At 39.6% G+C, this 13449-nt stretch overlaps 1 protein-coding gene across 2 annotated transcripts in view; it reads left to right on the top strand.

Annotated features, from left to right (window-relative positions):
- Positions 1–13449, top strand: part of LOC147577260 (uncharacterized) — a 45028-nt gene that overhangs the window by 22917 nt on the left and 8662 nt on the right. For both annotated transcript variants that reach the window (XM_086674615.1, XM_086674616.1), the window contains exon 13: positions 2540–2678. In XM_086674615.1, coding sequence (XP_086530741.1) covers positions 2540–2678 — 139 coding nt within the window. The remainder of the gene's footprint in view (positions 1–2539; positions 2679–13449) is intronic.

Here is a 13449-nt window from a genome sequence, read left to right as displayed (position 1 = left end):
ACTATTCACTGTACACGTGACATTTGTAAGTGATTTTGGTTTCCTGTAAATGACTAAGTTATTTTTAAAACTTATTTTCATCATGTGCTCTGATTGTGTGCTGTACCTTATCTAACTAGACATCTGTGTGGAAATTCTTTTTGTACACCTTTTTATGTTTGTTTTATAGTTTATGAAAAGTTGAAAACAACGTTTTGATTCCATTACATTAAAATATGAAGCAAGAGAGAGCTGATCGCAGTGGCCCATGTTGCATTATTTTATTATATTATCAGGGGCCTGGTGCCCTGGAGAAGTAGTCAGGTTGATCAGATGGACTTCTATGACCTTCCTTTCCAGTTTCAAAGGGTCTGTTTCCACCTGGTGTGTTTTGAGCCTTACAGTAACATGGCTGAAGAAACTAATGTGCAAAGTGGGCCAGTGAGCCACTGAGTCCCACGGCCAGGCGGTGGGAGAGCCTGGCCCTGAGCCCCGTCTGCCCCCGTCTGAGCCCCGTCTTGCCCTAATTCCACAGTCTTTCCACTGGGATCTGAGAGGTTCTCAGCCCTTGCAAGCTGATCAAGCCCTGGCAGATGCTACCTCAAGATGATCACAAGAAGCCAACTGCGGTCTTGCCTGGGAGGTGTAATTAAATGTGAAGGGCTTGCTTAGAACAGTGTGATTCTTGGCCTTTGCTGCAAAATGGAATTCCCAGGGGAGCTTAAAAAAGTCTGTGGCCTGGGTTCCATCTCCAGAGATACTGACATAATTGGTTTGGGAGTGGCTTCGGCATCGGGCTTGTTAAAGCTCCCAGGGTGACTATAATGTGCTGCCAGGATTAAGAGCTACTAGGAGAGGGAATAGTACACATTCAGTGGGTAAATCTGTCTAGGAAAGGACTGAGATGGTCCCCAGAGTTCTCGTTTACACAAGATGATGGTGGGAGGGCTTTAAATAGTCTAATTCTGCCACCAGTTGTGTGCTCTCTCTCAACCAAATTTCTGGGCTATAAAATGGGGGATAATCTCCTAGTATTGCCCAAAGGATCATAGAAAGGTAATGGTTTGGGGGTTCTCTGAGAGTTGTGAAACTCTGTAAATCTAAGGTATTCTTGCTGATTTTATACCATTAATGATGTGTTTAACTGTCATTTATCAAAATTGCCTATTAAAAGTCAGTCTGGGATAAGAGCTAAGAGTGTCATGATCTTTTCCTTCAAAAGATGCCAGTATAGAAAGAGACATACTATATTCATGTAAAGAAATAATTTTAACATGTCATGTGGTATTACCATAGAGATGGGTGTGGTGAATTTCAGGAAGGGTTCCCATGTGGTGACATTTGTTCTGCGTTTCAAGGGAGAGAGATTCACCGGGGAGGCAGCTCTCCCGGAAGAGGAAACCATAGTGCCTAAGTGAGGTGATAGGGATGTGCATCTGGGCTCAGGGCACCAGAATAGTTCCAGGAAATGGGAATGCAGAGGGCTTTGGGAAAAGTGGGGCCACGAGAGAGAGAGAGAGAGAGAGAGATCTTCACTTTGTAGGCCTTGGTGACCTATTAAAGGTTGTGAGGATAACGCTAGTGATTTGTAATGGGAAGGGAGAGGGGCAGGTTAAGATCCCTGGTTTTTAAAGGTGGTGCCTAGTACATTCCAGTGATTTTTTTTTTTTTTTTTTAAAGTAGACTTCTCCCTCTAGGCTTGTGAGTCAGTCTGCAGAGGAGCAGAGGAGGTCCAGGACAGGAATCAGTCTCTAGTAGTTAAGAGGAGTCAGAAGGTGGGGCACCTGGGTGGCTCAGTTGGTTAAGCATCTGACTCTTGGATTTTGGCTCAGGTCACAATCTCATAGTTTGTGAGTTTGAGCCTCTCATTGGGCTCTGTGCTGATGGCACAGAACCTGCTTGGAATTTTCTCTCTCCTTCTCAGCCCCTCCCCCACTCGTGCTCACGCGCGTGCGCGCTCTCTCTCTCTCTCTCTTTCAAAATAAATAAATAAACTTAAAAAAAAAAATGAGGAGTCAGAAGGTGTGGATTCAAATTCACTTCTACCATTTCCTAGATGTGGATTTAGGCAAGTTTATTAGCTTCTCTGAGATTCTTTATCCATAAAACAGCAAAGAAAGGGTTTGTTGGGGGAAAGGTGGTATTCAGTGACAGAGTGTGGCTAAAACACTCAGTGTAGTTCTGTCAATGTTTTAAATCAATTCCAGGCTGTGGAATGATCGAAGCAAAAGATGGTGAGGAAGTTTAAAAGCACCTACAAAAGGGTGATTAGTTTGGGAACGTGAAACACTGAAACCAAGAAAGGGCTGAACAGTTACACCTTAAAAAAAATAGGGCCAACATACTGGAAGCCTCAATGAAGTAGAAAAGCAGGTTGGAGTAATGAGGGTCTAGAAGCAAGAGAATAAGAGGGTCTGTGATTAAGGAGTGGCATTTCGAGCATCAGAGTTTCAGTAAGCATTCAGGTCAGCACTAACCCTTCTAGTATTCCTTATTTGACATTTGTTATTGTCAACTAATGCAACTTTTATTTTTAAAAATCCCCCCCCCTTTTTTTAAGGAAATCGAATTTGTTGACGGTTCACTTTTAAAATTGAAAAGTTACATTGAAGTGTATTTGGAGCAACCAGTGGAGTTTAAATTACTTTTGGTTGAAATGGATTCTGAGGAAATTGTATGGAAAGCAAAGCTGAGAGAATGTAAGTGTTTTGTGTCTTGAATGAAAACTCTGATTTGTGGGTTGGTTGGGGTGGGAAGACAAATAGACTAATTGTTTCATTACCATAACATTTAAAAATGTGATTAAGAGACACAAAAACCCCAGCTAGGCTCTGATTCTCAGGCACCAATGTCCAGACCCCTCGGTCAGTGGGTATAGTTCAGTGAGTATGTGGAAACTTCAGGCAGTGGGTGGGCATAGCCAATAGAGTGTTGTTTTTTTCCCCCTTACCATTCTGAGGTTTGGGTCTCAGATATGTATGTGTGTGTATATATATATATATATATATATTTTTTTTTTTTTTTAATGTTTATTTATTTTTGAGAGAGAGAGAGAAAGAGGTGGGGAGGGGCAGAGAGTGAGGGAGACACAGAATCTGAAGCAGGCCCTAGGCTCTGAACTGTCAGCATGGAGTCCAAAGCGGGGCTCAAACTCATGAACCACAGGATCATGACCTGAGCTGAAGTCAGATGCTTAACCGACTGAGCCCCCCCCAGCGCCTCATGGGTCTCAGATATTTTAATGTGAATTAGGGGTACCCTGACAAAGTCTCTCTCGTGACCTGGAGGTACATTGATATTTTGTCCGACCGCCTGTCTCGTTTGCCTCATGAGCTGGTGGCGCCTGCTGGGTGTGATCACAGCTGTGCTGTGGGAATGCATTTCCCTCTTCTGATATTTTGGTGCTGGGAAGTCCGCCGACAACCACCTTTTCAACATGCTCTCCTGCTCTGGGAGGAGTTGAAGAGGACTGCTGCTGATGAGGACCGCCTCTGGGAGAGGGGAGACTCAGGGGGATACCCCAGATCTGCCCCTGGCCTCCTCCTCAGGCAGGTCTGAGCTTGAACTCCAATTCTATTGAAGGGAGTTATTAAAACAGCAGAAATGTGGATAGTGAGCACATTTTGGACCCAGAAGGGAGGCAGAACAGTGGGTTGGGAGTGAGGTCCTATGGGTTCTAGTTCCAGCCCTAGAATTGACCAGCTGTACGTGAGAGTGTGGGCAAGTCTCCCAACCCCCTTGTGGCTGTTGTATCCTCATCTGCAAATGGCACTGAGGTCCCTCCTGCCACCGCCATGTGTTTGTAGTAGAAATTATTTTTGCATCATTTGCATTTTGGATTATGATGCCTTAATTCTGTCCTGGTATATGTAATACAGTGTCATTTCAAAAAAGCAGCACAAGTTGGTAAGTGCCACTAGCTGGATTTTAACCCACTCTCCTAATAATTTCATTCTCCAGAATTTTAATTTTGTTGTACAAATGTAATAACAATGAGGATCTGTTAAGTATTCTATAAATCTCTTTATCATCTGAACAACATTTGAATCAATTTTCAGCTACTTTCTTTTGTATCCACTGGGTTATGTGTAGACAAAGGAATTTGGTAACTGCTAATGGTAACAGAATGAGTGCTGTGTGTGGGTCATATATTCATGTCTTTCCAAAATACAGATTTCTGTCTGTTAGAGTCTGTATTTCTTGTCATGTTTTATACTCTAGAAATGAAACCTGATTTAAGCATTTTGGAATTCTCAGTCCTAGTTTAAGCATGAACCTTTTTGGTAGATGGGATTGATTCTTACTCTCAATATTATACTCTTTGTTTGTTTGTTTCTTTTTTTATTTATATTCAAGTTAGTTACCATACAGTGTAGTCTTAGCTTTAGGAATAGAACCCAGTGATTCATCTCTTTTTTTTTTTTTTTTAATTTTTTTTTTTCAACGTTTATTTATTTTTGGGACAGAGAGAGACAGAACATGAATGGGGGAGGGGCAGAGAGGGAGGGAGACACAGAATCGGAAACAGGCTCCAGGCTCTGAGCCATCAGCCCAGAGCCCGACGCGGGGCTCGAACTCACGAACCGCGAGATCGTGACCTGGCTGAAGTCGGACGCTTAACCAACTGTGCCACCCAGGCGCCCCCCCAGTGATTCATCTCTTACATAGTGACACCCGGTGCTTATCCTGAAAAGTGCCCTCCTTAATGCCTGTCACCCATTTAACCCATCCTTCCACCCTCTTCCCCCTCCAGCAACCCTCAGTTTGTTCTCTGTACTTAAGAGTCTCTATGGTTTGCCTCCTTCTCTGTTTTTATCTTATTTTTCCTTCCCTTCCCCTATGTTCATCTGTTGTGTTTCTTAAATTCCACATATGAAATCATGATATCTGTCTTACTCTGACTTATTTCACTTAGCATAATACCTTCTAGTTCCATCCATGTCATTGCAAATTGCAAGATTTCATTCTTTTTCCTTGCCAAGTAGTATTCCATTGTATATAAACACCACATCTTCTTAATTCGTTTATCAGTTGATGGACATTTAGGTTCTTTCATAATTTGGCTATTATTGATGGTGCTGCTATAAACATTGGGGTGCATGTGCCCCGTTCGAATGAGCATTTTTGTATCCTTTGGATCAATTCCTAGTAGTGCAATTGCTGGGTTGTAGGGTAGTTCTATTTTTAATTTTTTTTTTTTTGCTTTTTTTTTTAAATTTTATTTTTTTTAATTTACATCCAAATTAGTTAGCATATAGTGCAACAATGATTTCAGGAGTAGATTCCTTAATGCCCCTTACCCATTTAGCCCATCCCCCCTCCCACAACCCTCCAGCAACCCTCAGTTTGTTCTCCAGATTTATGAGTCTCTTCTGTTTTGTCCCCCTCCCTGTTTTTATATTATTTTTGTTTCCCTTCCCTTAGGTTCATCTGTTTTGTCTCTTAAAGTCCTCATATGAGTGAAGTCATATGATTTTTGTCTTTCTCTGACTGACTAATTTCACTTAGTATAACACCCTCCATTTCCATCCACATAGCTGCAAATGGCAAGATTTCATTATTTTTGATTGCCGAGTAATACTCCATTGTATATATATACCACATCTTCTTTATCCATTCATCCATCGATGGGCATTTGGGCTCTTTCCATACTTTGGCTATTGTTGATAGTGCTGCTATAAACATTGGGGTACATGTGTCCCTTCGAAACAGCACACCTGTATCCCATGGATAAATGCCTAGTAGTGCCATTGCTGGGTCGTAGGGTAGTTCTATTTTTAGTTTTTTGAGAAACCTCCATACTGTTTTTCAGAGTGGCTGCACCAGCTTGCATTGCCACCAACAATGCAAAAAAGATCCTCTTTCTCCGTATCCTCGCCAACATCTGTTGTTGCCTGAGTTGTTAATGTTAACCATTCTGACAGGTGTAAGGTGGTATCTCATTGTGGCTTTGATTTGTATTTCCCTGATGATGAGTGACGTGGAGCATTTTTTCATGTGTCGGTTGAAAATCTGGATGTCTTCCTTGGAGAAGTGTCTATTCATGTCTTTTGCCCATTTCTTCACTGGATTATTTGTTTTTTGGGTGTTGAGTTTGATAATTTCTTTATAGATTTTGGATACTAACCCTTTATCTGATAGATCATTTGCAAATATCTTCTCCCATTCTGTAGATTGCCTTTTAGTTTTGCTTATTGTTTCCTTAGCTGTGCAGAAGCTTTTTATTTTGATGAGGTCCCAGTAGTTCATTTTTGCTTTTGTTTCCCTTGCCTCTGGAGACGTGTTGAGTAAGAAGTTGCTGCAGCCAAGATCAAAGAGGTTTTTGCCTGCTTTCTCCTCAAGGATTTTGATGGCTTCCTGCCTTACATTGAGGTCGTTCATCCATTTTGAGTTTATTTTTGTGTATGGTGTAAGAAAGTGGTCCAGGTTCGTTCTTCTGCATGCCGCTGTCCAGTTTTCCCAGCACCATTTGCTGAAGAGACTGTCTTTATTCCATTGGATATTCTTTCCTGCTTTGTCAAAGATTGGTTGGCCATACGTTTGTGGGTCCATTTCTGGGTTCTCTATTCTGTTCCATTGATCTGAGTGTCTGTTCTTGTGCCAGTACCATACTGTCTTGATCATTACAGCTTTGTAGTATAGCTTGAAGTCCAGGATTGTGATGCCTCCTGCATTGGTTTTCTTTTTCAAGATTGTTTTGGCTATTGGGGTCTTTCCTGGTTCCATACAAATTTTAGGATTATTTTTTTTAGCTCTGTGAAGAATGCTGGTATTACTTTGATAGGGATTGCATTGGATATGTAGATTGCTTTGGGTAGTATCGACATTTTAACAATATTTGTTCTTCCTATCCAGGAGCATGGAATCTTTTTCTATCTTTTTGTGTCTTCTTCAATTTCTTTCATAAGCTTTCTATAGTTTTCAGTGTATGGATTTTTTTACCTCTTTGGTTAGGTTTATTCCTAGGTATTTTGTGGTTTTTTGTGCAACTGTAAATGGGATTGATTCCTTGATTTCTCTTTCTGTTGCTTCATTGTTGGTGTATAGGAATGCAACCAATTTCTGTGCATTGATTTTATATCCTGCAACTTTGCTGAATTCATGAATCAATTCTAGAAGTTTTTTGGTGAATCTTTTGGGTTTTCCATACAGAGTATCATGTCATCTGCGAAGAGTGAAAGTTTGACCTCCTCCTGGCCAATTTGGATGTCTTTTATTTCTTTGTGTTGTGTGATTGCAGAGGCTAAGACTTCCAATACTATGTTGAATAACAGTGGCGAGAGTGGACATCCCTGTCTTTTTCCAGACCTTAGGGGGAAAGCTCTCAGTTTTTCTCCATTGAAGATGATATTAGCATGGGTTGTTCAATATGGCTTTTATGATCTCGAGGTGTGATCCTTCTATCCCTACTTTCTTGAGGGTTTTTTTCAAGAAAAGATGCTGTATTTTGTCAAATGCTTTCTCTGCATCTATTGAGAAGATCATATGGTTCTTGTCCTTTCTTTTATTAATGTGATGAATCACGTTAATTGTTTTGTGGACATTGAACCAGCCCTGCATCCCAGGTGTAAATCCCGCTTGGTCGTGGTGAATAGTTTTTTTAATATATTGTTGGATCTGGTTGGCTAATATCTTGTTGAGGATTTTTGCATCCATGTTCATCAGGGAAATTGGTCTATAGTTCTCCTTTTTAGTGGGGTCTCTGTCTGGTTTTGGAGTCAAGGTAATGCTGGCTTCATACAAAGAGTTTGGAAGTTTTCCTTCCATTTCTATTTTTTGGAACAGTTTCAAGAGAATAGGTGTGAACTCTTCCTTAAATGTTTGGTAGAATTCCCCTGGAAAGCCATCTGGTCCTGGACTCTTGTTTTTTGGCAGATTTTTTATTACTAATTCGATTTCCTTACTGGTTATGGGTCTGTTCAAATTTTCTATTTCTTCCTGTTTCAGTTTTGGTAGTGTATATGTTTCTAGGAAGTTGTCCATTTCTTCCAGATTACCCATTTTATTGGCATATAATTGCTCATAATAATTTCTTATTATTTTTATTTCTGTTGTGTTGGTTGTGATCTCTCCTCTTTCATTCTTGATTTTATTTATTTGGGTCCTTTCCTTTTTCTTCTTGATCAAACTGGCTAGTGGTTTATCAATTTTGTTCATTCTTTCAAAGAGCCAGCTTCTGGTTTCATTGATCTGTTCTACTGTTTTTTTTGGTTTTGATAGCATTGATTTCTGCTCTAATCTTTATTATTTCCTGCCTTCTGCTGGTTTTGGGTTTTATTTGCTGTTCTTTTTCCAGCTCCTTAAGGTGTAAGGTTAGGTTGTATATCTGACATCTTTCTTCCTTCTTTAGGAAGGCTTGGATTGCTATATACTTTCCTCTTATGACTGCCTTTGCTGCATGTCAGAGGTTTTGGGTTGTGGTGTTATCATTTTCATTGACTTCCATATACTTTTTAGTTTCCTTTTGAACTGTTTGGTTAGCCTGTTCATTCTTTAGTAGGATGTTCTTTAGTCTCCAAGTATTTGTTACCTTTCCAAATTTTTTCTTGTGGTTGATTTCGAGTTTCATAGTGTTGTGGTCTGAAAATATGCACGGTATGATCTCCATCTTTTTGTACTTACTTAGGGTCTATTTTTAATTTTTTGAGGAACCTCCATATTGTTTTCCAGAGTGGTCACACCAATTTGCATTCAACAGTGCAAAAGGGTTCCCCTTTCTCTGCATCCTCACCAACATCTGTTGTTTCCTGAGTTGTTAATTTTAGCCATTCTGACAGATGTGAGGTGGTATCTCATTGTGGTTTGATTTATATTTCCCTGATGATGAGTGATGTTGAGCATTTTTCATGTGTATGTTAGCCATCTGGATGTTGTCTTTGGAAAAATGTCTGTTCATGTCTTTTCCCATTTCTTCACTGGATTATTTCTTTTTTGGGTGTTGAGTTTGGTAAGTTATTTATAGATTTTAGATAATAACTGTTTATCTGATATGTCATTTGCAAATATCTTCTCCCTTTCTTTCCGTTGTCTTTTAGTTTTGTTGAGTGTTTCCTTTGCTGTGTAGAGCTTTTTATCTTAATGGGGTCCCAATAGTTCATTTTTTTTTAAGTTTATTTATTTCGAGAGAGACAGAGACAGCGTTGAATGGGGGGGAGCAGGGAGGGAGAGAGAGAATCCCAAGCAGGCTATACGTTGCCAGTACAGAGCCTGATGTGGGGCTTGAACTCACGAAACTGTGAGATCATGACCTGAGCCAAAACCAAGAGTCAGACGCTTAACTGACTGAGCTACCCAGGCACCCTGCCCCCCTCCAATAGTTCATATTTGTTTTTATCTCCCTTGTCTCCAGAGACATATCAAGTAAGAAGTTGCTGTGGCTGAGGTCAGAGAGGTTGCTGCCTGTTTTCTCCTGTGGGATTTTGATTCATTCTTGTCTTACATTTAGGTGTTTCATCCATTTTGAATTTATTTTTGTGTATGTTGTAAGAAAGTGGTCCAGTTTCATTTTTCTGCATGTTGTTGTCCAGTTTTCCCAGCACCATTTGCTGAAGAGATTGCCTTTATTCCATTGGATAGTCTTTCCTGCTTTGTCAAAGTTGCCCATATATTTGTGGGTCCATTCCTGGGCTCTCTATTCTATTCCATTGTTCTATGTGTCTGTTTTTGTGCCAGTGCCACACTGTCTTGATGTTTACAGCTTTGTAATTCAGGTTAAAGTTCGGATTGTGATGCTTCCAGCTTTGGTTTTCTTTTTTCAACATTGCTTTGGCTATTTGGGGTCTTTTGTGTTTCCATAAAAATTTTAGGATTGTTTGTTCTATCTCTGTGAAGAATGCTGGTGTTATTTTGATAGGGATTGCATTGAATGTGTAGATTGCTTTGGGTAGTATTGGCATTTTAACATTTGTTCTTCCAATCCATGAGCATGGAATGTTTTTCCATTTCTTTGCGTCTCCTTCAATTTCTTTTATAAGCTTTCTATAGTTTTCAGCATACAGATCTTTTATCTCTTTGGTTAGGTTTATTCCTAGGTAACTTATCATTTTTGGTGCTATTGTAAATGGCATTGATTCCTTGATATCTCTTTCTGTTGCTGCATTATTGGTGTATAGAAATAACTGACTTCTGTACATTGTTTTATATCCTGGCACTTTGCCGAATTCATGTATCAGCTCTAGCAGTTTTTTGGTGGAGTCTTCATGTTTTCCATGTAGAGTATCAAATCATCTGTGAAGAGTGAGAGTTTTGACTTTTTCTTTGACAGTTTGGATGCCTTTTATTTCTTTGTGTTGTCTGATTGCTGAGGACTTCCAACACTATGTTGAGCAACAGTGGTGAGAGTGGACATCCCTCTAGCGTTCCTGATCTTAGGGGGCAAGTTCTCAGTTTTTCCCCATTGAAGATGATATTAGCTGTGGGCCTTTCATATATGGCTCTTATGACATTAAGGTATATTCCTTCTATCCTGATACTCTTGAGGGTTTTTATCAAGAAACGATTTGCTGTATTTTGTCAAATGCTTTTTCTCCATATATTGACAGGATCATATGGTTCTTATCCTTTCTTCTATTAATGTCTTGTATCACATCGATTGATTTTTGTATATTGAACCAGCCCTGCAGCCCAGGAATGAATCTCACTTGATCACAGTGAATAATTCTTTTCAATTAATTTTTTTAATGTTTTTATTTATTTTTGAGAGAGAGAGAGAGAGAGAATGAGCAGGGAGGGGCACAGAGAGAGAGGGACAGAGGATCTAAGTAGACTCTGCTGACAGCAGCAAGCCCCATGTAGGCCATGAACTTACAGATTGTGAGATCATGACCTGAGCTGAAATCAGCCGCTCAACCAACTGAGCCACCCAGGTGCCCCATGAATAATTCTTTTAATGTACTGTTGAATTCAATTTGCTAGTATCTTGTTGAGAATTTGTTTTATTAAGTTTTTATTTATTTGTTTTGAGAGAGGGAGAGAGAGCACAAGTTGAGGAGGAACAAAGAGGGAGGGAGGGAGAGAGAGAGAATCCCAAGCAGGCTCCACATGTCAGTGCAGAGCCTGATGAGGGGCTTGAATTCATGAATCTTGAGATCATGACCTAAGCCAAAATCAAGAGTCAGATGCTTAACCAACTGAGCTACCCAGGCGCCCCTTGGTGAGAATTTTTGCATCCAGCTTCATCAAGCATATTGATCTGTAATTCTCCTTTTTAGTGGGGTCTTTGTCTGTTTTGGAATCAAGGTAATGCTGGGTTCATTGGAATCAAGGTAATGCTGAGTTTGGAAGCTTTCCTTCCATTTGACTTTTTGGAGCAGTTTGAAAAGAGTATGTATTAACTCTGCTTTAAATGTCTGATAGAATTCACCTGGAAGCCATATGGCCCAGGACTCTTATTTGTTGGGAGATTTCTGATAACAGTTTCAATTTCTTTTTTTTCTTTCTTTTAAATTTTTTTTAATGTTTATTTATTTTTGAGAGAGGGAGAGCATGAACAGGGGAGGGGCAGAGATGGTAGGAGACACAGAATCTGAAGCAGGCTCCAGGCTCTGAGCTGTCACCACAGAGCCCAACATGGGGCTTGAACCCACCAACTGTGAGATTATGACCTGAGCCAAAGTCAGACGCTTAACCGACTAAACCACCCAGGCACTGCCCAATTCAATTTCTTTGCTGGTTATGGGTCTGTTCAAAGTTTCTATTTATTCCCATTTGAATTTTGGTAGTGAGTGAGTGTCTAGGAATTTGTCCATTTCTTCCAGATTGTCCAGTTTGTTGGCATATAATTTTTCATATTATTCTCTTACAATTGTATTTCTGTGGTGTTAGTTGTGATCTCTTTCATTCATGATTTTATCTGTTTAGGTCCTCTTTTCTTTGTGAGGAGTCTGGCTGGGAGTTTATCAATTTTGTTTATTCTTTCAGAAATCTAGCTCTTAGTTTCATTGATCTGTTCTACTGGGTTTTGTTTTTGGATTCTTTATTGTTTATTTCTGTTCTAATCTTTATTATTTCCCTTCTGTTGGCTTTGGACTTTATTTGGTGCTTCTTTTCTAGCTTCTTTAGGTGTAAGGCTAGGTTGTGTATTTGGGACCTTTCTTGCTTCTTGAAATAGGCCTGAGTTGAAATGTATTTTCTTCTTAGGACTGCCTTTGAGTCATCCCAAAGGGCTTGGACTGTCATGTTTTCATTTTTACTTGCTTCCATGTATTTTTTAAATTTCTTCTTTAATTTCCTGGTTAACCTTTCATTCTTTAGTAGGATGTTCTTTAACCTCCATGTATTTGGGGCTTTCCAAATTTTTTCTTGTGGTTGATTTTAAGTTTCATAGCATTGTGATCTGAAAATATGCATGGTGTGAAATCAACCTTTTTGTACCTGTTGAGGGCTCTTTTGTGACCCAGTATGTGATCTGTTTTGGAGAATGTTCCATGTACACTCAAGAAGAATGTGTATTCTGCTGCTTTCGGATGAAATGTTCTGAATATCTCTGTTAAGTCCCTCTCATCCAGTGTGTCATTCAGAGCTGTTGTTTGCTTGTTGATTTTCTGTTTAGATGATCTGTCCTTTGCTATAAGTGGAGTGTTGAAGTCTCCTACGATCATGGTATTGTTATCAATGAGTTTGTTTATGTTTGTGATTAATTGATTTATATATTTGGGTGCTCTCACATTGGGGACATAAATATTTACAACTGTTAGTTCTTCTTGATGGATAGACCCCTTAGTTATGATATAGTGCCCTTTATTTCTTGTTACAATCTTTGTTGTAGAATCTAGTTTGTCTAATATAAGTATGGATACTCCAGCTTTCTTTTGATGTCCATTAGCATGATAGATTGTTTTCCATCCCCTCACTTTCAATCTGCAGGTATCTCTTTTAGGCAGCATATAGATGGATCTTGGTGGTTTTTTTTTTATTATTTATTTTTATTTTTATCCATTATGATACCATTTGCCTTTTGATTGGGGTATTTAGTCCATTTACATTCAGAGTGATTATTGAAAGATATGAATTTAGCGCCATTGTGTTATCCGTGGATTTCATGTTTGTTGTGATGTTCTCTGGTCCTTTGTAATCTCTGCTGCTTCCCACTCACAGAGTCCTTAGGATCTCTTGCAGGGCTGGTTTAGCGGTCATGAACTCCTTTAGTTTTTGTTTGTCTGGGAAAGTCTTTATCTCCCCTTCTATTTTGAATGACAGCCTTACTGGATAAAGGATTCTTGCCTGCATATTTTTCCTATTCAACACATTGAATATTTCCTGTCACTCCCTTCTGGCCTGCCAAGTTTCAGTGGACAGGTCTGCTACTACTGTTATATGTCTACCCTTTTTTGTCCTTAGCTGCTTTCAGAATTCTCTGTCTTTGTATTTTTCCAGTTTCACTATGATATGTCATGGTGTTGACCTGTTTTTGTTGACATTGAAGGGAGTTCGCTCTGCCTCTTTGACGTAGATGCCTGTTTCCTTCCCCAG

The sequence above is a fragment of the Puma concolor genome, chromosome C2 (genome assembly GCF_028749965.1).
Source record: "Puma concolor isolate L17-30 chromosome C2, mPumCon1.1.hap2, whole genome shotgun sequence".
Lineage (NCBI taxonomy): Eukaryota > Metazoa > Chordata > Mammalia > Carnivora > Felidae > Puma > Puma concolor.
The sequence above is the reverse complement of the archived record's forward strand: the minus strand, read 5'-3'. Positions and strand labels throughout refer to the sequence as shown.